The 25123-nt window shown below is 43.0% G+C and overlaps 2 protein-coding genes across 2 annotated transcripts in view; both read left to right on the top strand.

The window, feature by feature from the left end:
* The first annotated feature begins 746 nt into the window (after window positions 1-746).
* Window positions 747-7726, top strand: sall4 (spalt-like transcription factor 4). Its single transcript, XM_060047199.1, has 4 exons — window positions 747-1000; window positions 2920-5370; window positions 5474-5772; window positions 5864-7726. Exons 1-4 carry the CDS (start codon window positions 934-936, stop codon window positions 6293-6295), a joined length of 3249 nt encoding a protein of 1082 aa, XP_059903182.1. The 5' UTR covers window positions 747-933; the 3' UTR covers window positions 6296-7726.
* A 231-nt stretch (window positions 7727-7957) lies between these two features.
* The window catches only part of LOC132454052 (probable phospholipid-transporting ATPase IIA), a 28562-nt gene continuing 11396 nt past the window's right edge, over window positions 7958-25123 (top strand). Inside the window, exons 1-17 of the mRNA XM_060047214.1 lie at window positions 7958-8115; window positions 9439-9583; window positions 11553-11666; window positions 11830-11938; window positions 13114-13172; window positions 14268-14319; window positions 15533-15627; window positions 16451-16531; window positions 16624-16699; window positions 17266-17342; window positions 17496-17656; window positions 17941-18083; window positions 18963-19075; window positions 19884-20093; window positions 23255-23416; window positions 24329-24421; window positions 24689-24772. Of these exons, the coding sequence (XP_059903197.1) occupies window positions 8048-8115; window positions 9439-9583; window positions 11553-11666; window positions 11830-11938; window positions 13114-13172; window positions 14268-14319; window positions 15533-15627; window positions 16451-16531; window positions 16624-16699; window positions 17266-17342; window positions 17496-17656; window positions 17941-18083; window positions 18963-19075; window positions 19884-20093; window positions 23255-23416; window positions 24329-24421; window positions 24689-24772 (1842 nt within the window). The 5' untranslated portion in view covers window positions 7958-8047. The remainder of the gene's footprint in view (window positions 8116-9438; window positions 9584-11552; window positions 11667-11829; window positions 11939-13113; window positions 13173-14267; window positions 14320-15532; window positions 15628-16450; window positions 16532-16623; window positions 16700-17265; window positions 17343-17495; window positions 17657-17940; window positions 18084-18962; window positions 19076-19883; window positions 20094-23254; window positions 23417-24328; window positions 24422-24688; window positions 24773-25123) is intronic.

Here is a 25123-nt window from a genome sequence, read left to right as displayed (position 1 = left end):
ATTATATTCCCCAAAGACAAACATGGAAAACAAACACCTATCAAGGGTCCAAAATGCATTAGTTGGCATAGCAAAATAAGTGGTGGCTTAACCTACAGATTCAGCTTTGTGAAAACACAGGTCATATTGTTAAGCATCAGCTCAGTTAAGTTCATTTGCGTTAACCGAATCTATGTGCATGCAATACTCTATTGTGTGTGGAACATTGTCATTAACATTCAGGGTCGCTTTTTACACCAATTTCAATACAACACAACTGATCTTATCAAACAAATAACACCTTGAAGGCTAATATGAATGAAATACTACAAAGTCCTAAATAAATATATTTATAGGCCTAATATATCTATAAAAAAAACATTGCTATGATCAATGCTATGATAAAGGATATTAGTATTTTTTTCTGAGGAAAAATTGAGCTTCGACAAAGCTCTAAGAAAAACACACAATTATCAGTTTTAATCAAACTATTGGTAAGACATATATGAAGCAAAATACGTCATTTGTAGGCCTATTTGGTTTGAGACCACGCATTAATAATCCAAGATATTTCACGTAAAATATCAACGAGTAGGCCTATCTAGTTGAAAAGTCAGTAGGGAAGGATTTACATTACTTCGAAATACAAAAAGAATCTTGAAGAAGGGAAGAAGGGTGGACTGGTGCTCCTCCCTCGTCTATCCACTAGTAGCGCTCCTCCCGCCCCCTACGGCCCCTCTGCTCTTCTCATCAATAGCACCGATTTGAATAATGTGTGAGCGCTTGGACTAGAGCCAATCAGCTGTCAGGGGGGCATGATAAATCGCAATGCATTATTGATAATAATAATTACGTTGACATGCGCATTTCTACTTGAGGGGCTAATTTCCAACCCGAAGAATTTGGAAAGAAGGGAGAAATATTTCAGGACTATTTGCTGCTGATGGTTGCACCATGTCGAGGCGCAAGCAAGCAAAGCCGCAGCACATCAATTCGGATGAACCCGGCTCGTCAGAAATAGGTAAGAGAGTGGATATTTGGTTTGTGTCCGCAGAGTTTACTGAAAGTTTGCTCTAGTCCTCTGCTGTTTCTAAAGTAGCACTTTTAACTTAGCTACCTTGCATTGTTCTCTCGCACTTTGACCTGCAAAGTGACCCTTGCTGTTGACCAAGTTTCGGTCTTTAAACTGTCTTCTGAGTTTTTTCATCTAGCGAAAGTGTTTGATCAAAGTGAAGATAATAGGCTGAATCTTTTTCATTCATCGTTTAAGGACTCCGATTCTCTCGGACGAGTTCTAGTTGCTCATCGATAACTGATTATGGAGGCTCGACATGACCACGAGTAGGCTAATTTACCCGAGTGGAAATTATTACAGTTCACTTTTCAACTTTTAACCAAAAGCGGGCATTCAGTCGTGGTATTCCTCTCGTTTTGTGTTTTGATTTAAAGGACTACCTTTTGATTCTGCTCACGTTACCTTTTGGATTTCCAAACTTCATAGATTTGTTTTGTGTTGCCAGTAGCCCGCTGATGGTACAAGTGGCATTACTATATAGTGACTATTAGTTATATTGAGTTTGTATCAAATCATTTTACATTTTTGTCGTGTGTAGTCCTATAGGTTGGGTTATTTTGGTTTATATAATTGGAAATTGCCCTTTTGTATATTCGCAATGTTGGTGCTGGCACGACAATATGCAAGTTTCAACAAGGTTTGTTGTAGTGTATTTAACAGCACGTGTTTATTGAGGTTCTGCTTCAAAAAAAAAAAGTTTGCAATTTTTTTCTTCCCTCTAAACAAAGGTAGTTTACAAATCCGTATGAAATGTGACTCGGGAGTAAGCTGACCTAAAGGCAATAAATCCCCTAGTTTAATGCATGACTTGTTTCCTTTGGTACATATGGGGAGTGGTGGGGGGATGGAATATTCAGCTCTTTTTTGAGACGGGGAGGGGGTGCGTTTGGCGTTGCCCTATTTAAACCATGTCGTGGACAAATCTCCTGATGACACAAATGGGAACGCTAACAAATGTCCACATTAATAAATACTACGCCACATTACTATTTCTTTTTTTTTGACAATTTTCAATTCTCTACCTTCATTGATCTGCCAAGTTATTTCAACTATGAACCCTACAATAGGTGACCAGAATCACTCATCTAGATTGCGTGCCACGAAGTGGAAGTGTTTTTTAATTGCTAAAGGCCTATTACTATATATATATATATATAGTTGGATCTTTTTAGATTTAAACACCGCTAATATCCCCAGGTTTGACTTACGGCCACGTCTTTTGTAAAGTGTATTTAATGAATCATTGATGAAATATCAAGGACAAGGTTCGCCTATTTTTTCAAAAAGAATGCGGGAGTCCGTTTTTCTTTCCCCCCACTGTATGATGCCTGGTGAGCAATTAACAACTCTACCATTTTTGTGTGAGAATGCAAACAAGTAGGCTACTTGCCCCTCGCTGAGTGCATTAGCATTTGACAATGCCCATACATAGGCCATTTGAGGAATGCACCATGGTGAGAAGATTCGCTGAATAAAAATGTATTCAAAGTTTAATTTGGCTAATGTAATTTACTTTACATTCAGATTGTTCTTGTAGGCAAATTAATCTCGCCAGCATTCATACCAACCTTGACATATGTTCAATGTCATATTAACCACCATATTTGTTATGAGCATGGGTTAGTCTCTTGTGGAATAATCCCAAATGATTTGGCATTGTTTGTTGTTGGTACCTTGGTGGTCCTCATGTACTTTTGAAAAGTAGATGGCGCCCTCTGCTGGACATCGAGATTCCATGATTATTGTCCTAGTGTAGAAATTCCTGTTATTCTAGCTACCTTTGTTATTTTTTAAACAAACCACTATCAATGTTTTCATTCACCACAAACCTGCTCTTATCAAGATTTTGTCTTTTCTTATTTTAGGAGTCACTTCATGTGGACAAGCTGAAGAAACAGGACGGGAGATGAAGAGATTCAGAATGGACAATACCAAGGTCTGCAACAAGTGTTGCGCTGAATTCTTTGATGAGACTGAATTCCAGGAACATGAGAAAAATTGCACTAAAAGTCAACAGGTGGTCATCTTGAGGAATGGCCATGGGAACGGGGTTCCGGAGGACTATTCACAAGGTTCTTCCGATGGTGCAAATAGTGACCCTGATGATGGCCAGTCAAGCAGTCACTCCCTATCCAACAACCATACAGAGTTGGCAGACGAGATCAAATCGATTGCAGAGGAGTCGGGTCAAAAAGACAGAACAGAGATGTCCCCCAGCTCTGAGATGACGTTCAGATCCAGCAAGATGCAAGATTCAAATGTAACTCTAGAGTCAATGAGTGCCACTAAGGTGGCTGTCACTCAGCATTCTTCAAAACACGCGCATCTGTCGTCATCCAAAGAGGCGCTGCAAACCATACCAATGATCTTGGAACAGTTGGTGTGTCTCCAGCAACAGCAGCTCCATCAGATCCAGCTGACGGAGCAGATTAGAATTCAGGTGGCCATGATGGCACCTCAAGGTCTCCACTCGGCTCTCGGGGCCGCAGTGGACCCACTCAAAGCCCTCGGTGCCCATCTCTCTCAACAGCTCTCTGCTGCCGCAGCTCTCATAGGTAAAAGAACAGGCAGTCAGAGCCTCTCCATGGAGACCATGAAGCAGAGTCGACTACCTCAAATCACTGGTATCCCCACCTCTTTGACTGAAGGACTGGGAAACTTCACCACTAAAGCAGACATTTCAAAGGGAGTTTCAGACCTGGCCCATCGCCTACCAGCAATTTTGCCACAGACTGCCGGGGTCAATGGTTTCCCCAGCCCCTTTGCTGGCCTTCAGGCTGGTATTGAGGCCTCTAAAAAAGCCAAGGCCAAGATGCTGAATCTTCCTTCTGAGTCAAAGAATAGCGAGTCACCATACAGGCACAAGTGCAAGTACTGTGGCAAGACTTTTGGAAATGATAGCGCTCTGCAGATTCACCTGCGTTCTCACACTGGAGAACGGCCTTTCAAATGTAACATCTGTGGTAACCGCTTCACCACCAAAGGAAACCTCAAAGTGCATTTCCAAAGGCACAAGGAGAAATACCCCAACATCAAGATGAACCCCCATCCTGTTCCAGAGCACCTCGATAACATTCCCACCAGCAGTGGCATTCCCTATGGCATGTCCATGCCCTATGACGAGGCCAACCTCACCGACGTGAAACCAGTGGTCGGCAGTCCAATGGCTGGGCCCCACCAGTCATCTATACCAGGGTTGAAAAATCCATTTGAAGGCATTATGAGTGATCAGTTCTCCCTGAGGCCCTCCCCATCACCAAGTGAGTCTGCATCGCTTTCCTCAAACATGTTTGGCCACGACATGGGCTTCGAACAGATCCAAGATTCTAAAGATCTGATCAGAGCACTGCACCACGTCAACGGAAGCGGCCAGTTGGGAGATCAAAGCTCTGGAACTGCAAAACTCCAGCAGATGGTCGACGGCCTGGAGAAAAGGACCAAGGATCCCAACGAATGTGTAATTTGCCACAGGGTGCTCAGCTGCCAGAGCTCCCTCAAAATGCATTACCGCACGCACACAGGCGAGAGGCCTTACAAGTGCAAGATCTGCGGCCGTGCGTTCTCTACAAAGGGCAACCTGAAGGCCCATTATGGGGTGCACAGGGCCAACACGCCTCTCAGGATGCAGCACTCTTGTCCCATCTGCCAGAAGAAGTTTACCAACGCTGTGGTCTTGCAGCAGCACATTCGTATGCACATGGGCGGGCAAATCCCAAACACCCCCATGCCAGAGAACCAAATCGAGGCTGCTGAAGCAATGGATTCCTTGTTGGACGACGAAAGGTCCATGGATATCAACGGCTTTGATGACAGTATGGATGAGCCAGAGGAGGAGCTGCATTCCAAAGAGATGCTGACCGAAGCGTCTCTACCACCTCCTACCACTGAAGAGCCAGCACACCAACAGCCCGCTCCTCTTGCATCTCCCTTTTCAAGCCTGGATGTTTTAAAGGATCTCTCCTCCGCTCTTTCACTGAAGCGCCAGAGCAGCACTGCCTCAGAAAGTGAGGGGATGTCCAAGGAGTCTCCCCCTACGTTGCAAGAGCAGGTCTTTCACAACGACCGTAGTCCTGCCATCTCGGAGGCTGCCATGTCCTACCATTCCTTCTCCCCCTTAACAAGCATGGCCAATGGCCACACAAAGTCTCCAGACTCTGAGGACGATTCCCCACAGTGCGCTTCGAGACCAGACTCTGATGGTGGTGCTCAAGAAGGCAACGAGTCCAGTGGAGCCCTTGACCTCACAGCTCCCAGCAGCTTCGTCCCTAAAGTTATTAAAGACGAACCTGGCCTGCCCTACACAAATGGAGATTATGGTAAATATGTTTTTTTTTTTTTTTTTTTTACATATTTCACAGATATTATTATGAAAATAATGCATTGTTGTTCCTGCCCTTAATATAATCTTTCTTTTTGCAGCTCACCTGCCTTTCACCAGAATGCCCCTTAGTCTTGCCGGTCTGGAGATGAAGATTCCTCCAGAGAATCCCCTGGGGGCCCATGGCTTGTTTAGCTCCCAGCTGCCACAGGGAACTGGCATGACGTCATCCAACTCCAGTGTGTCGCGAAGGTCTACCAAACAGCATCTCTGCAATGCCTGTGGCAAGAACTTCTCATCTGCCAGTGCCCTTCAGATCCATGAACGCACTCATACCGGGGAGAAGCCCTTTGCCTGCACTATCTGTGGGAGAGCTTTCACCACCAAGGGAAACCTAAAGGTATGCATCCTCTGGCACAAAAAGCTATCACCTATTATTTTATTAACACAACTTTTCAACAGAGCATTAATTATATTTTGTTTGTTTCTAGGTACATGTTGGAACCCACATGTGGAACAACACTTCGAGGCGTGGCCAGCGTATGTCATTGGATAATCCAATGGCTCTGATGGCCATGGGCTCCGAAGCGAAGATGCAAGAGATGATGCAAGCGCCCAAAGAGTTGGGTCCTCCAGCCATGAACTTTGACCCATCACTATGGAACCAGTACGCGGCTGTCTTCAGTAGCGGCCTGGCCATGAAGACGAATGAAATCTCAGTCATCCAGGGGGGTGGGATCCCATATCCTGGTAGCCTTGCTGGTGGGCCTATGGCTGGCTCTACCGGTGGCCTAATGAAGATGGACGGGTCCCACTCTGGCCTGCCTGCTTCCATGGCTGAAATGGAAAAGAACGGCTCTGGTGGTGTGTCAAAATCACAATTTTCCCATTTTATAGAAGAGGGTAAAATCGCTGTCAATTAGTCATGAAGGTTAGAGCCAGTTACGCCTGCAAACTACCTGTACAATCAATATCCTATACTGATAAATCTTTCACGGTGGAGAGTCTGTACTGTCATGCAGTTTTGAGTGTTAAGTAAGTAGTTTAAGTGTTATTTGTAGTTGACCTTGCTATAACTACTGTAGCTGTATTTACTTTTTTAACATGCGGGTATTTTTTGTGTGACTTGTGTATCCAGATGTTGAATGTATAACTACTTGAAACTGCTACACATTGTCTTTCTGACGTGCTTTTGAAGGATTTTCTCTAGGATTGGGAAACGTTTCAGGGTGTGACTGAATATGGATACTGTGTTGTAGTGTTTATGGGAATAATAGTGTGCTTAACCATATTTCTTTGTACATGACTACTCACTTTCCCCTTGTGTGCTATAGATTTTATCAAATTGTACAGTTTTTTGTTTTTTTTGCTTTTCGAAAAGAGTCAGAAGTTAGAGTCTGAATGATTCCAGCATTTTTTATTTTAACCAGATGCCCTTTGTCATCCAATTGACACAGATTACAAACTGGTTTTCACATGGTTACTGATGCTGAAATGTTGGTTGAAATGTATAATCTTTGTGCCTAATTCAAATTTATCTTGAATGCATTTCAATTACAATAAAGGCCCGTTAGACTTATACTTAAGCATGTCTTACAGTATAACATTGCATTTGTTTTTTCTTTTTTTTTACCCTTTTATTACAACCGTTTACAAACTCTGATTAAAATGTTTTTGCTACTCCATTCTAGTCCTCTTGTAGAACTGTTGGCTGAGCTACAGAATGTTCAATGCTGTCGTGCCTGCACTTTATTTATATTTTCAAATGTTGGATTTACATTCTATCATTGCATTTCAAGTCCCATGTTTTTTTTTGTTCTTATACATGCATTTCATGTTCTACTCGGGGATAGCAACTCACTTTGTTTAACTTTAACTTGTGAATTTCTTTTTTTTTTAGACTTTGTTTTGCTTAATCTGCAATTGTTCATGTTCTGTAAACTCATTATTTATATTACACAAATGTGATAGGGGGTCTATCCTACCTCATTTAGCTTATGATAGGTTTTCATTCTTGCCCCCCTTATATCAATGCAGAGTTTGTTAGCTGATACATTCGTGACGCAAAATCTATTTCATCCTCAAACTGCTGAGTTCAACAGTAATGAATGTATCACTGGACACTTTACACAAATCAGAATGGTCAGTAAAAGTTTACGGCTCCTCCTGCTGTAGGCCTACATTCCCCATTAATATGCATATGCCACGGTGTGCCTTTCCTAAAAAAAGAAATAATAAAAAAAAAAGCTTCTGAAACAGTTAAGTAATGTCTAGCCGTTTTACATGTTTACAATGTATTGTTTCTCACTAAGTGTTACTTCCAGGTCTTTAAAAAATAAAATCAATGTGACTTACCGATGGCTTTCCTTTCACATGTTTGGATGGTAGAAGATGAATGCATTTGGCTACACTAGGTTGGCTAACATGTAAATATAATGCTTTGGACGTATATTGTATATTTGAAAAGCTCTAACTTTTCACTACAATGAAGGGAAATAATATAATTCCTTCTACAAAATGTAACTTCTATAATATTGGGATGAATTTAAGGTTGGGTTGGATTCAGTGCTGTGTGTTACAGACTCATTACAACCCATTGAAGGACAGTTCTCGAGCCTCCGCCCAGAGCGCAGACAGCGGAGAGATTGTGCTGGAGCTCAGCGGAGGCTGCAGGAATGACGGACAATATTCCTTTACAACCCGTGAGACGCCACAAAAGACATGACAGTAAACACAGGAATGGGTAAGGGTGTTATACCGAATAAAAATCGCTGAAAACGTTTAAATATTTACAACGAAAAAGACCCGGTGTTCGCTCGTCACATACTGTCGATGCTGATGTCATTGTTTACATGTCGTCTTTTCGACATTGTCGAAACAGCGGAACAAGCATTTCTATTCAACATGGCAATTGAACCAATTTGACTGTAATATATAAATTGTAGTGTAATTATATATATATCATTTATTGTCTGACGGCTCCCTTGGCGCTGGGACATCCGTGTTCCGTTGGAACAAGTGCAGCGCGACGCCCATGTCAATATTTGCTCTGTTGACTATGGGATTGTCTCAAACCCAGACGGCTTGCCAACATGTACGCCATGGCGGGTTTAAAATTAACATACGTGGTTCGACACTTGCTATTATTCTAACCCGCCCGGGGTTAGGTTATCTCGGTGATAACCTTGTGTCTGGTGGAAAAGGAACGAGAATAGATGCTAGATGCTGGCTGCACAGATTCTAGGCTGGCGTCTATGGATAGCATCGATGATGTCACCTAAACACATGCTTAAGTACAGTCTTAGTGACATATTTGTTCTACTTTAGCGTAATGTAATCAATATATGTGATATAAAGCAGATGTATCAATTTATATCGAGAGAACGGCTATTATAAATATATCAGTTCTTGTCCGGTCTCAGCTCTGGTTGGCATCACAGGCCTTCATTGACCAGATAGAGAATACTGGTAGTTACAGTTTCCTTAGTTGTCTTAAATTTCACATGTATTCTGGAAGTCTCTATTACAAATCAATTGATGTAAACAATCAATCAATTAATCTGATTTCAAAATTAAATAAATATATATCTATATACAAAAGTAGCACAACATTAAATTGATTGATTTCAATACTTTCTAATCGAATGCTACAACCAATCAATCAATGAAGCTGGACTCAAACAATGTCTATCAATACATTCATGATAATTGAAAAAATAAGATGAATGAGATATGGATGCAAAAGGATGACCAGGCTATCAGCTAGACTAAAACAAATATTATATTTTCATGAGTAAGGCTTGCAGTTTCTCTCTTCTCACATGCCTAAAAAAAAGGAATCATGGTCATTCATAGAAAAGTAGGCTATGCAGTGACATTCCATAAGGAGTACAAATTTAAATTCATGGCAAATCATAACCGTAAACCTTAGCATAACATCATCTTAATATCCTCCTTTTCATAACAAGTAGCAAAAACCACAAAATAACGACATCCTACCTATTTGGACTATTTGGCACTGTTCTCTACAAATTCTTCCTAACGTATGAATGTAATTGTGAACCAGGTGCTGCCCGGTGTCTGGGTGCTGTGGCATGGGAGACCTCCGCCCCCGCACCGTGTGGCTCGGCCACCCAGAGAAACGGGACCAGCGATACCCCAGGAACGTCATTAACAACCAGAAGTACAACTTCTTCACCTTCCTGCCCGGGGTGAGTGTCAGCCACGGGTCACTCCCCAACACACTCCCCCAGCTCACCAGCCCTCAACACATGTAGGGACTAGTGTCAGACCACAACGTCTTGTAGGTACTAGTGTCTAGTCCTCAGACCACAACGTCCTGTAGGGACTAGTGTTTAGTCCTCAGACCTGTAGGGACTAGTGTCTAGTCCTCAGTCCTGTAGGGACTAGTGTCTAGTCCTCAGACCTGTAGGGACTATGTCTAGTCCTCAGACCCCAACGTTCTCTAGGGACTAGTGTCTAGTCCTCAGACCACAAAGTCCTGTAGGGACTAGTGTTTATTCCTCAGACCTGTAGGGAGGGACTAGTGTCTAGTCCTCAGTCCTGTAGGGACTAGTGTCTAGTCCTCAGACCACAAAGTCCTGTAGGTACTAGTGTTTATTCCTCAGACCTGTAGGGAGGGACTAGTGTCTAGTCCTCAGTCCTGTAGGGACTAGTGTCTAGTCCTCAGACCACAAAGTCCTGTAGGTACTAGTGTTTATTCCTCAGACCTGTAGGGACTAGTGTCTAGTCCTCAGACCACAACGTCCTGTAGGGACTAGTGTCTAGTCCTCAGTCCTGTAGGGACTAGTGTCTAGTCCTCAGTCCTGTTGGTACTAGTGTCTAGTCCTCAGTCCTCAACGTCCTCTAGGGACTAGTCTCTAGTCCTCAGACTTGTAGGTACTAGTGTCTAGTACCCAGACCTTAGTGTCCTGTTAGGACTAGTGTCTAGTCCTCACCCCTCATTATTTGGTTGATTAAACTAATCTCACAAAGTTCTTTTTTAGGTGATTAATTAACATATTTACAACAGTCAAAACAATCTTCATTAGTGGCCGATCTAATGACGCCCAGGAAAACTGGCTACGTTAGCTACTGAGGTCATGTGATCTTATGTGACTGTTAGCCAATCAGAAAAGGACACTAGCGAATTCTAATCTCATTCAATCTTTGCACATATTTAAAGTGTAAAATATGCCTTGTTGCCTAATTAGCAAGCATTCGCAGTATAAGGAAGTGTTCATTTCCACATCCAGACGTTTGAAATCATCTTACAAACTTGCAACATATGTAAGTACTGAAAAGTGGGCCAATTGTTATTTACAATAAGCCTTGTTAAAAGGTGCAGGTCACATCCTGTATAGGCATGTTTTGATTATTTGCTTGTGTTGAGCCATATGCTCATCACGGCCCATATGGTATTATACTAGATGCCGATATTAGGTCACATTTCAAGAATCAATAGAGGCGAGTGGTTGTGGTTTTCGCCCAACAATACAGTCTGCAGTCTAAGTACTGCTTATGCCAGCCACATATTCTCCACCTGTTTTACATATGAATTTGCTTTCCAGACATTCAGTGGTCTTATAGTCTTATGGGATTTTTGTGTATGGACTTAGCCATTAAAAGTAGCCCCAATTTGTTTGAAAGGGATAAGACAAGGCCAGCCCGTTTTTGCATTGCAAAGCGTGGTGCGTCTTTATTGAGTGCAATATCATAAACATATTGTAGAAATGTGTGCACTCAATATTTTCTAGCTTTCCGGTTCTATTTAGATTCAAATTTCCATTCGCATGTAGCAGTAATAACTTTCTGTCGCACCAAAATGGAATTTCCCTTGTTGGTAAACTTGCACATTGGTGGTAGGACACAAGAGGGAGTGGCGTGATATGACATGCAATGTCACAGCTTGACATTGCAGAAACAAAAGTATTTGTTTATCGTCTCCTCCCCTGTCTGCTCTTTGAGTTCTAGCTTCTTTTAAATTCTGCTAGTCTGAAATATGGTGTTTGCAGTAGGGAATATTCATTTCATTAAAATGTTCTAATATATTTCTTTATATGAATTTAAAGATGTGCTTACCAAATTAATGCAAAACTCAAAATGCATATGTTTGCTTTTGCTTGAATTAAACAAGATATTCAAAAAAGGCTCTTTTGCTTGTCTATTTTGTGTTTGCAGGTTCTATACAATCAATTCAAGTACTTCTTCAATTTATACTTTCTGCTATTGGCCTGCTCTCAGTTTGTGGACGAACTGCGACTTGGGGCTCTCTATACCTACTGGGTTCCTTTGGTAGGTAGCCCTTCATAGTTGTCGTTTTGGAAAAATGGATAAATTATCGGCCTATTGTTATGGAGAAAGCTTATTAAAAAATAAAGTACGCTGAATAGGCAACTTCTGTACTGAATAATGCTTTCGAATTTTTGTGTCTAATTGTATCATGATCTCTTCCTAGCTAGTGGTGTTGTTCATCACGATCGGGAGAGAGGCGGTGGAAGAGATCCGGTGTTCTATTAGGGACAAGGAAGTCAACTCCCATATTTATTCCAAGCTTTTGCCAAGGGGTAAGAGTGCCAGCATTTTGGATTGCTATACTTTACTTAACCACAATTATCAAAGATTGATGTACGCTTGCCTTGCTGTTTTATTTTCTCAGATGCTATAAGATGTTGGGGCTGGGTGCTGTTAAAATGTATAAGGGCTTGGGGAAATGGTTGGTAATTCAAAGCAGAGATTTAAAAGTGTACATAAGAGAGGTTGGTATAAAGTGCTACTAGCAATAAAATGCAGGAGACCGCTTGGGGTTTCCCTTGATGTGGCAGCTTGTCCGAACCATAAACAAAATGACTGGTGGCCTCCATGATCGCCGCCTCAGTGCAAATGTTGGCTGGTTGATGGTGTAAACTTAATGGTGTAATATGGTTGGATGTAGAAGCAAAGTTCACCACAAACATGTTTCTGTTGATTCCAATCAATGAAGCCAGTACAGCACCAATTCATTACCAGAAAACTTTATCGTTAAATACATAATATTCTTAGTTTCCAATGGAAGTTTTGTATAGCATAATGGGTGGATCTTGCACCATTGCGCAAACATATAATTAATGTTTTATCGTTATTCTTTTTTTATCTTGAAAAAAACCCATATAAGTAGTTAAGGGAAACATGAAACTATGCAAAGCCATGTGAACGAACTGCCTAGCAATATTAATGTGGTTTAATGTCTTACATATGCAAAACCTAGAGGTCACGGCAGGGGGCAGGGGTCAGTGACCCCCTCCCAACTCCCCAAACAATTTTGCCTCCTTATTCCAAACGGAATGAGAGGAAGGGCTGAACACACCCAGCATTCTTACATGAGAGTTTGTGTGCAGAAAATGACTTTGCTGCACACAAAATCCACAGTGGGACTGTTGGAGCACAGACCACAATATTCACAAGAGGTCACAGATTCACAAAGCATATTTTGCAGGGAGAGGTTTTACTATGCCTTTTGAATGACGTTAATGGTAACAGGATGTCAGAGGGCCATAAATCCTGTAGGATCCATGTTGAAAGTATACATGGATGGGTCAGAGTTTTGCCTGCTACCATCTGGCTGCACTCAGTCCGAAGCAGATTGAAATGTCCACAGAGCAGGTTTAAATTATTGTTCAACTTTGAATTACTATTACCACCGTTGTCTGCCCTTCATCTCTATCTTCCGTCGGTTTAATGATATCTGCCTTCATCTTTTCAGGCACGGTGAAAGTTAAAAGCAGTGGAATTCAAGTGGGCGACCTTATCATGGTGGAGAAGGTTTGTACTTTTCCGTCAAAGCAACACTGGTAATATAGGGGTAGGGCTGGTTAAGCCCTGTGCCCTGGGCCCTGTTCTGTGTCATCTTGTTCTGTTAAAGGATAGTCAGGTTCTATTTCCATGACAAGGAAGTTAAGGGACAAGAGGGCAGTTAATCTTCACAGCCACTAGACCTGGGACAGAGGTGAAAGGAGTTAGTAATGATTTTGCAATCTTGTGATCAATGCTTTGCTTCAGCCTGTCAGATTCAATACCCTTGTAGCGCATATACACCTTGAATAGCTTTTTGTTGAATCTCCGGCACAGATAAAATACAGCACTATTTATTAATGTTTTCCCCCCTCTCCTACAAAAACCTATAAGCATTTGGCAAAAAAACAAAAGGGTTTTTGTTCCATTTCACATATCTCAGCACTTGGTGTAAGCATACTGATTTCTTGATCCGCCACTCATTCTTGTGGCCGGGGAGGAATCTCTTAAGTCTGTCTGCGTGAAATATGAGATGCAGCCCGTCTTCAGTTTCCAACAGGAGACTTCTTTCTCAATCAACCAGTACAACACATCTGAAAGAAAGGTCACTCATGTGTGTTGCAACACACATTTCTCCTCAATGATTAATTGGCTTTAAACGTTTGCTGAATTAAAAAATATATATATATTATTATTATAACTTTATTCAAGAAACGGGAAGGTCCACAAAGATTGTTTTTATTGTTTTTAATATTGGCAAAATGGGCTGAAAGACATTCCCTTTTAGAAAAGTATCGGCAACAGGAGATCTGTCAAGAGGATCGGCCCAGGCAGTCAACTTGTGAATACATGAAGAGGTGTTACAGTGTGGGCTTAATGTTCAGGGTAATGTTAACAACCAGGCCCCATGGTTCCCTACATCACAGAGGGATATGTTACCGTGGGGGTCTTGGTGTTTAGCATGCCAGACTCCATGTAATGTGGAACATAAAACACTGAAAGTCTCACTTAATCCAGTTAAAGGGCGAACAAGGAGGCGGTGGAGGGAGGAGGAAACGTGCAGGATCTGGATATGATGCTTAAGTCCTGTGTTGTTGTTGTTGTTGTTTTTTCTTCTGCCTGTAGAACCAGCGTGTTCCTGCCGACATGATCTTTTTAAGGACCACAGAAAGAAATGGTAAACATCTGCCAGTCACTCATCCACATCTCCACGTACAGGCAAGCTACCAGCTTGACTGGGGAAACGGCCTGTAAAAAAAAAAGAGAGAGAAAAGAAGGGGTGTTGAGATGTTGGGATTAGCCCCCAAACGCCTGGACAGGAAGTTCCAGGCAGCATTGTAATTCGGTGTTGTGCTACATTGGTGAATGCATTGGTGGTGGGTGGTGACTCTTCTGTATAGTGTATGTGTGTTGAGATGGTGGCCATGCAAAATAACAAGCCTTTATTTTTATTTTGGTCTGTGCCGTTCCTTCTTTTGTCTTTCAAATTTAAAGATAATGGAAAGGCCATTTAAGGCATGCAAAACGAGAGAAAAAAAATGCAAAGACTTTTGCAGAAGGCCGTGAGAAGGATGCATCATCTGAATAATCAAATGGGGATTAGAGCAAAAGATTTGTCAACGATTGCACAAACTTGGGGAATTACGTTGCATTGTATATTTGCACATATACAAAATAGTCTTTTGTCCATTCAAAACAAGCCTCTCAGAAATAGAAAAAAAAAAAACCTGTAATGGATATGACAATTAAAGGTAACCCATGTGCGGCAATATAGAGATTGCATTGCTTTGTGGCAAGCCTCTAGTTTGGGAGCCTGAAGCCATTGGGTGTTGCGGTTGTGTCTTCCTGTTGCGGGAAGAAAAACACCAGCCTTGTTTGACTGGAAATAGTGCTTGGGTTATCTCTCTCCCATGTGGAGGCCATTAGGTCAATTATAAAGGAGCCTAGGCCAGCGTTGGGGGTTCTGGGCAGGATGACGCATGTCAGCCATCGGTGGAGGAGGAGGGAGGGAGGGAGGGTGGGGGGAGGGTGGGGGATGTGCTAGAGTGGTCTCCGCTCCCCCACTACTCTGTCCCCCTAGTTACATGTAGCCCAGACCCATTCAATAACTGCAAAACTAGTTGTAGTTTTTTCCCAAGTGGTTATTTACCATGCCCTCTATCGATCGGCGTTATTTTGGCTAATCATTCTGGGAGTGATTCTAAATAGTGTGAATAAGTTGTAAATTAAACAAACTAATAATGTACATTCGTTTTTACATCAACCATATAAGACACATTTGATTGTAATCAAATGGGACTAACACCCCTCACCCACACACCATGTAAATCCGATGTGTTGGCGCCCCCTAGAGGGTGAATGTATAAATCACTTATATCTCCCTCTGGCAGGCTCCTGTTTCCTGCGGACCGACCAGTTGGATGGAGAGACTGACTGGAAGCTACGCCTCCCAGTGGCCTGCACACAGCGACTCCCCACTGCTGCTGTAAGTCATAGGCTCAGCCTTCAGGCCCAACCTTTAGAGCAGGGGTGCCCAACCAGTCGATCGCGGTCTACCAGTAGACCGCCGACAGATCCCATTATTATTATTTTTTTAAATAAAATAAAATTTGCGCGGGACATATACGCGCGGTAGCACATGCGCTGTCAACAGCAGTTGAAAGCCGTCAACAGTAGTTACGCACTCCTAAACGTTGGCATGGCTGAGGGGAAACGAGCTTAGACCTACCATTTTCACCCTGAGTGGGAGGAAGATTATTGATTATTGTTGAGAAGGTGCCGCGCGCAGATGGAATGAAACCCCCACTGAACCCCCCCCCCCTCTCTCGGGCTACTTGAAAAGTAGATCTTGGGTCAAAAAAGGTTGGGCACCCCTGCTTTAGAGGCTCAACCTGTAGGATACTTTGCTAAGCCTACACTCCAGCTTCACAATTCAACAGTTGGGTGGGGTAAAGTAAACCCCTGGTATTCAACTTTGTTAGATTACCCTTGGGGGTATGAATTCTAAAATGTGTGAACGTGAATGGGTCCGTGTGATGCCTGTTAAACTAGCTGCAATAGGGACATTTCTGGAGCACAACTTTTCCCAGTTGTGGTGCTCATGTCAGTTGAAGATATATCATTTCAAAGGCCACCGTCTTTGTATTCATCAGATCTACTTAATTCACCATAACCACAAATGAGTTGTAATGCAGTTTCTGTGATGTTTATTTGCATCCATCTTGCACAAATCAGCTGTGTTTTTAAAATGAACCACCCGCTTTGCAACTTTATGTTTTTTAACCGAACTACGTTTTCTTTTTCCAAAGGATCTTCTTCAAATCAGATCGTACGTATACGCCGAGGAACCCAACATAGACATCCACACCTTTAACGGCACTTTCACAAGGGTACGTTTAGAACAAAACATCCGTCTGAGCTGATTGGTACATGTGTATACGCTCTCGGCACATTCTTATCATCACTTTGTTCTGTGTTGCAGGAAGACGGAGACCCCCCTGTCAATGAGAGCCTGAGCATCGAGAACACCCTGTGGGCGAGCACTGTGATTGCCTCTGGTAAACGTACTGGCTAGCTCACTCGCTTCAGCTTCCCAGAGTTTGAATCTAGTTGAATGATGACCTCCTGTTAGCTATTAGCTTACAGACTAGCTACGATCAATCATTATCTTTCCTTCCGCCATCACGGATATGGTAATCGATATTTTATCCTTTCCGAATGCATGTGGGTGGACAACATAAAGTAGCGCACACACACACACACACACACACACACACACACACACACACACACACACACACACACACACACACACACACACACACACACACACACACACACACAAACACGTTTGGTATATTGACAAGTAGCCAGAGGGCTCAGTAAGGCCTAACTAGCCCAAGTCAGCACGCTTCCTTTGTGGAGGAGCAGCCATTACACTTTAACCTATGGAGCCATGTGCAAGTCATTATGTAATTGGCCATCTACATCTTCTATTGGGAGTTACGAACATCTCTTCATGTCAACAGTTTGTCTGGGAAATCTCTGTGCTTGACATGTTGGGGGTTTTCAATGGTTTTCTGAAATGTTATGTTTTTGGCCTGAGATGATTGTGTGTTTATAGGTTCTATAGTGGGGGTGGTCATTTACACGGGCAAGGAGCTGCGAGGGGTCATGAACACGTCCAACCCTAAGAACAAGGTACGATGTCGCAGGGCACGCAACAACTGCATCTCACTGTTTACGTTGTGGTTGAAAAGTCCAACATAAGTCACTCATGGCCTTCAACCCATTGTCATTCCTCGCTGACAATATCAATATGCATACTTTGTGTTGTTCTTGTCTCTGTGATAGATGGGATTGTTTGACCTGGAAGTGAACTGTTTGACCAAGATCCTGTTTGGGGCGCTGGTGGTGGTGTCACTTGTCATGGTGGCCCTGCAACACTTTGCAGGACGCTGGTATCTCCAGATCTTTCGCTTCCTGCTCCTATTCTCCAACATCGTACCCATCAGGTGGGTTTCTCTGGACGTTGCCTTGTTTTAAATTAATACATTTCTACCTGCAGGCGACCTTAGCCAATAGAAAATGTGCAAAAGCCTTTGGTCAAAGGAGATACCGTCATGTGTTAGTTTAGCAAAGGCTTAGCTATTTGGGGCACTATTCTTCAAATATTCAATTGCTGTTTTTCTTCTTCTTCTTCCTCCTCATGATTACTGAATTTGTATTTTATGCACTTGATTTATTTTGTTATTGCTAATAGTATTCATTAGGTTGTTATTGTCCCCATTTCATCCAGTCTGCGTGTCAACCTGGATTTGGGAAAGATGGTCTTCAGCTGGATGATCAACAGAGACTCCAAGATCCCGGGCACAGTGGTGAGGGCCAGCACCATACCAGAGGAGCTGGGCCGCATCTCATACCTGCTCACCGACAAGACCGGTGGGGCTTCACTGATTTGTAGTACCGCACCCCAAGTCCATGTACATCCTCCTCTACAGACATTGGTTTTCTTGTTGTGTAAGACACAACTATATAAGGGCCGCTTACAGAGCCCAAAGTGAGTGAGTGTATTGGATTGTTTTGCCTGTTCTGCTCCCACCGCGTGCCACTAAACATGCTACTTATTGGTTCATTCAATCAAAAACGGGCCCCTGCTTTACACACCCTCCCAGTAGCACAACTTCTCCAGTGGCACTTCCTGAGAAATAAGCCATAACCTGTCAGATTTACAGCCGCCCCGCCCAATAAACCCATCAGGCATGCTCACCATTCAGAGCGCGAAGAAGCCGGTGGGGTCTATAGTTCAGATGTCAGCCTAATATATGTGCAGGGGCCTCTTAAGGTCATTTTGATATATGGACAGAAAATGCTTTTAAGGATGCCGAGGTTACAAAGGGGCTTACATCAGGATGCAGGGAATGGTTGCCTGGATTCAATTCACTTCTCTTTTGTTTTTGTCTATCAGAATCAAACAAAAGGGTTTAATTGTTAACTTATGAATTATGCTGGAAGTTAGATTTGGTTTAGAAATTGCTCGTAAATCACTTATAAAGTTATTTCTAAATCTGAGTGTATAATTTTTTTCAGGTGATGATTATATGCTAACAATCAACTAACTTTCTTTTCTAGTTAGTTGAAAACTGAAACTAAGCTTTAACCTTCTTCAAAACTTCGAAACCAGCTGGCAGAAATGTCTTAAGTCTGAGAAGAATCCGATGAGAAAATCCTATCACATAAATAAAAAAATAATGATTTAATTGGTTTTAATATCCCTGATTGAAACAATACATCTATTATCTTTGTCTTCACATTTACCAGGGACTCTTACCCAGAATGAGATGGTGTTCAGGCGACTCCACCTGGGAACCGTAGCCTATGGGATGGACTCCATGGACGAGGTCCAGAGCCATGTGTTCAGTGCATACACACAGGTGAACACCATGCCTCCAACAATGCACTGTTGTGGTCATCCCAAATGGCCATCTACAGTCGTTATGTGTTAACAATGACTGAATTAAGCCAGCTTGTTGGCATTTCCACTTTTTGTTTTTGTTGCTGGCTTTTCTGTTATGTGTGGTTAATCGCTGAAACATCTACACAATTTAAGGTTTTTATTTGAATTTGATTTTAAATCTGTGAAATCAGATTTAAAGGAAGAAACATGAGCAATAACAAACCAAACAAGAGTTGCTGTGCAAACAGCCCCGGGCAACGTGTTTTCAGAAATGCATCAGGTTTTGTCATTATTGTTTGGCTGAATGCTTCCTGACCTCAGATGGCACACTTTGTCCCTTTGACACCAGAGGTTAGCGAGACAGGAAACTGGATTAGTTAGCTAGTGCTAGTGCTGGCCGGACCTGTTTAATGACGCCTCAGTTAGCCCTCCGGAGCGCACAGCCTCCCAAAATAGAACGGCCATAAAGCCCAACGCTAATCAGTCATATTTTCTCTACACATCTGGTTTTGTTTATGAGCCACTGGCCTCTCCGCTAATGATATGAACAGAGGTCAGCAAATGGCTTCAGGGATGTTTTGAAGATGAACTTCCGCCAGTTCAGTCTTTAATATGCACACAGAAAAAAAAATACTCTTAGCGGTCCTGCCTCAACACTGCCTCAAAGCGCTCCGCACAAGCTTTTTCAAACAAGAGCCTTTTTGAAAGGCTCTTATTGAAATCAATAACCTAAAAATAAAGCACGACGGCAACAACAAACTGAACCGTCGGTTTGTCCTCCCCAGCCCCCCCACGACCCTCCACTGTCTAGGGCTCCGGCGGCCACCAAGGTCCGCAAGACCATCAGCAGCAGGGTGCACGAGGCGGTGAAGGCCATCGCGCTGGTGCACAACGTCACCCCGGTGTACGAGGCCAACGGCGTCACGGACCAGGCCGAGGCGGAGCAGCACTACGAGGACACCTGCAGGGTCTACCAGGCCGCCAGCCCCGACGAGGTACCAGCGCCCCACCTGCCCTCCGCCTTCGGGGGGGGTTTCAGACGACCTTATGACGCTGCACTGCATGCGTGGGCCTTGAGTCGCCTGTAGATGTTAAGACAGAAGATGGCACTGATAATTGGATACATTTGAAATATGGCAATTTGTTTCGGAGCCCAATAGGGTGAGAGAGGAAGAGAGGTGGAGAGGGAGAGGAGGAGAGGGAGAGATTAAGGTGGACCTGAGGGAGATTAAGGCGTAACAGAGAGAGATTAAGGCGCAGTAGAGAGAGATTAAAGCGGAGTAGAGAGAGATTAAGGCAGAGCAGAGGGAGATTAAGTTTTAGCAGAGAGGGATTAAGGTGTAGTAGAGAGGGATTAAGGTGGAGCATAGAGGGATTAAGGTGGAGCAGAGAGAGATTAAGGCAGAGCAGAGGGAGATTAAGGTGTAGCAGAGAGGGATTAAGGTGTAGTAAAGAGAGATTAAGGTGTAGTAGAGCGGGATTAAGGTGTAGTAGAGAGGGGTTAAAGTGTAGCAGAGAGGGATTAAGGTGGAGCAGAGAGAGATTAAGGTGGATCAGAGAGGGATGAAGGTGTAGCAGAAAGATGAACTGAACTGAAATAATCAACATCGATTACGTGTTAGTTATGGCGTCTTTTAGTATTAGAGCGCCGATGACGTCACTGGCATGGTAGGACTAGGTTGTTGCTGCACGGCGGAAAATAGTGATTTTAATATGGCTGGTTACGCGTTTGAGCCTGTGAGGGACATGCCTGTAGTGTCCGACTGCCACCCAGTAGAGAGGAATCAATTTCAGGCTCCAGGTCCAACTTCGGATCTTGTGGGTGTGACTGGTGTGCGTGTGGGTGCTGCCAGAGCATGGACACTGAGGTGGAGATTTTTAATTTGGGTGCACCAGCACGTATTTATGGTGCACCCAAGTTTTGAGTTGTTGAGGTGGGGGGGGGGGGGGGGCAGGCTCAACCATGTTATTATGGCTGCTAGAGCCACAGAGTAGGAGTAGGTTACCATGCCAGTGATGTAGCTGATTGTTGAAATCCAACATGGCGGCGCCCTGTAACACTTTCACCGTACAATTGAATCCCTTTTAGCAAGTTCAGCCATTTTTAGTTATTGTACCAATGAGAAGGCAGACAATACATCTGTTGTATCAACTAAACTTCAAATTTCAGTTCAGTTCATCTTTAAGGTGGAGCAGGGTAGGTCTGTTGGCGTGGACTCTATAGGCTGCGTCTAGGTTGTAGGAACCTGAAGGAGGAGGATTGTGTTCCACATTTATGTCCTTGATCAGTAGGAATCCTTTGAAGTTCAGGAAGAAGATTGTGGAATTCAACAGGGTCCATTTCCTGCGGTGTAAATACGGATTTCCTTAATGTGTTCCTCAGCCCACTGCACTGCGCTCCGGCCATTTCCCCCTATTTGAAAATTCCTCCTTGAGCCAACATATCTGAATGCAGTCATCGGCTGTTACTCCTTTCCGATGATCTATGGAATCTGTGTACTACATTGTTCACAATGATATTGATTTAGCAGGGTCATTTACTCACACTATGCTATGCTGGATAAGGTTATATGAAGTGTAGTGCAGTAATGAGCCACAGAAACCCCAGGGTTATTGTGTGCCAATGTTATTTTTGTAGCCGAATGTTCAATTGTGCGAAGGCTAGACCATGCGATTAATGTGTATCGAATTTCACCATGCTTAATGTCAAAGCTGTGATTGGTTATCATTCCTGGGGCCTTTCAGGAAGTCCTAATATAGACACGGACCATTTAGACTGTGTGGGCGCAAGGCTTTTGGCAGTTGCTCAAATTGTGTTTTTTTTATTCTATGTCTATGACTTTTCCGTTGGTGTTTTATATTTTTATACGATTACTGAGAAACCGTGGAAACCAATAAATGTGCTAATCTAATGATATTCACGATGGAAATAAAGCTGTGTTGACGTACAGGTCCAAAGTTGGAATCGATTTTATGCCGCTCAAGCTAAATTACGCCCAAATCACTTTATCATGTAGATCAAGGGTGATTCAAAGACCGTTTGTTGACATATGAATCATCTGCCTTGAAATCCTACTTAGAATGATGTCTGAGTCAAGCCACCCATCTTGAGCCCAGAAGCCAGGGCAAGTGATTCCAGAGAGCGGCTGCACAGGGCTGCTGTGGTGAATGCTGCCTCATGGCATTCCTCCACAGTGAATATCTCCAGACTGTGACTAAGACACAAGAGTCTGTGCACATTCCCGCTCCTGACGAAGGACGCTGAGGCCCTCGTCTGGTTAGAGCTCCAACGACCACGGGGGCTTAAGCACGACCCAGTGCAGTTCTTCCTCTTCGTTTCCAGAACCACAGAGAGGGGTTCCTCCTGGAACGGTTGCTGGATCACCGGCTTCCGTTTTTAGCCTCCCCTTTTTACGCCATCGGTCACCGGACTCTCGTCAGAGGAGCTGTGATGGATTGGCTGTGGGATCGTGGGTTGTAATCTCCGGTCTGGAACATTCTCTCTCTCTCTCTCTCTCTCTCTCTCTCTCTCTCTCTCTCTCTCTCTCTCTCTCTCTCTCTCTCTCTCTCTCTCTCTCTCTCTCTCTCTCTCTCTCTCTCTCTCTCTCTCTCTCTCTCTCTCTCTCTCTCTCTCTCTCTCTCTCTCTCTCTCTCTCTCTCTCTCTCTCTCTCTCTCAGCACCCCTTCCCCCCGCCCCCCACTTACAATTCATTAATGGATGTCATCTGTGGTCCTTCATGTTTGGACCAAAAATTTGATGTTTTCTTTTTTTTTTCTCTTTCTTTGGTCAATAGTCTAGAGTGCTGAAAATGATTAGGCTACTGATCACGGCCTGGATGGTCTTCGTGCTCTTAACCAATCAATCACACTTAAGTGTCCTTCAGTATTGTTGCAGCTAATTCGATTCATGTGCCGATGAATCTCATGGACATGATGGCGGAGCAGGGTTTTTACCATTAAAAAATAGTTGGTTAATCAATATTATGATAGACATCTTTATGGGCATGAATGGTGCTTTTAAAGTCCTCCAATGTAATTGTGGCAAGCACTTAAATGGTTTTCCCTGTTGGAAAGTACCAAAACAGCTTTCTTTTGCATTCATTTTTTCGTCAATATTATTGGTTGATGTTTTCCCCTCGCATCATCTTTTTTTCAGGTGTCTTTGGTGCAGTGGACAGAGAGTGTGGGCCTGACTCTGGTGGGAAGGGACCAATCATCCATGCAACTGAGGACCCCTAGTGGCCAAATACTGAACTTCACCATCCTCCAGATTTTCCCTTTCACCTATGAGAGCAAGAGGATGGGAATCATTGTTCGGGTAAGGCCTGGTGTAACCAGGGGGCGTATATATTATTTTATTATATTATCATTGTTGACAAATAGTGTAAGTACGGTGGTCTACAGTTTGATCAATATTAATTAATCGTTTAGGTGGTAGGGGTCTTTTTTGTTATCAATGTTAATTAATCGTTAAGGTGGTAGGGATCTTTTTTGTTATCAATGTTAATTAATAGTTTAGGTGGTAGGGGTCAGTTGTATTATCAATGTTAATTTAAACTTTAGGTGGTGAGGGTCAGTTGTATTATCAATGTTAATTTATAGTTTAGGTGGTAAAGGTCAGTTGTATTACCAATGTTAATTTATAGTTTAGGTGGTAGAGGTCAGTTGTATTATCAATGTTAATTACTATTGTTGGCGGTGGTGGTCATACAATTATTTTGTTTTATTATAGATAGAAGTAATCGAATACCTATGAATCATATGACTGAGGGCTAGGGTTTATTTGGTTTTATTACAAATATAAGTTATATAATTGACTCATTTGCAGAATCCCTTATCTGGGGTTCTGTTCATAGAAAATACTTTGATATCGTTTCATATTTGTACAAATTAGGAAGCAAAACAAATGCCTTTCAAAGAGTGATCTGAGAAAGAGCTCAACTTGTGGTGAACTCTGATGACTCACTTTATTATTCGTTGGCGTGGCTAGACTGCTCAAAAAGCAGGAAGCCTGGGATTGTAACTTGGCTTCCTTGTGTTTTCGAACCGCTTTACATCCCATGGGCATACCTAAATAAGCTCTGCTTCTCCCAGTCACGTGACCGCACACCTCTCCTTACCGCGCTGGACATGGCGAAAAAACAATAAACGTATAGATTAAACTGGCGTTTGTTTTGGTCCCTTTACATGGCCTATGCATGTAATGTGTGGAGTGTGTTGTTGGTTTTAGGATGAGTCGTCGGGAGAGATCACGTTCTACATGAAGGGAGCGGACTCAGTGATGGCCGGGATCGTTCAGTACAACGATTGGCTGGAAGAGGAGGTGCATATTGGTTGTTTTATTTTTCAAATGTAAAATGTATGAACATTAACACTATCCTTTTCTGTGTGCGTATTTAGATAATATATAGCCGCTACTGTTGCCGTATTTAGTTGAGTCACTTCTTACACGACTAGTCCAGAGCGTCATTTGTTTCTGTGTCTCCCAGCATAACAAGCAATAAAATACAGAGCCAGAGGCGAAACGTGGGCGACGAATTGCTAAAACTTTGACGGATGATTTCCTGCGGGGCTGTTTGTATGTTAACAGTGTGGAAACATGGCCCGGGAAGGCCTGCGGGTCCTGGTGGTCTCCAAGAAGTCTCTCACGGAGGAGCAGTACCAGGACTTTGAGGTGAGGGTCCTTGGGGGTCCGACGTGGGCCGCTCACCGCTCACAGTGGGGTCCTTATGTAAAGCACAGTCTTGGCTTCTCCTCTCTGGCTGCCTCAGTCTGTTGTTTGTTTGGCCTTGAGGGATAATTGAGCCTTGCTGAAGTCATTATCGGAGCTGCAGTCTGTAGGTGGCTGTTGGCCAGAACCCTTTTACGTAACTCAAGATCATTAGTATTATGTATTAGTGTAAGTATATAAACCGTTTTTATGTTTTCATTATTATTATTATTATTAGTAGTAGTAGTAGTAGTAGTAGTAGTAGTATATTAGTATATATTTTTTTAATTACATAAAAAAATACATATTTTTCTT

Source organism: Gadus macrocephalus, chromosome 1, assembly GCF_031168955.1.
Source record: "Gadus macrocephalus chromosome 1, ASM3116895v1".
NCBI lineage: Eukaryota > Metazoa > Chordata > Actinopteri > Gadiformes > Gadidae > Gadus > Gadus macrocephalus.
Note: the sequence above shows the minus strand (reverse complement) of the source record. Positions and strands in the feature narration are given on the sequence as shown.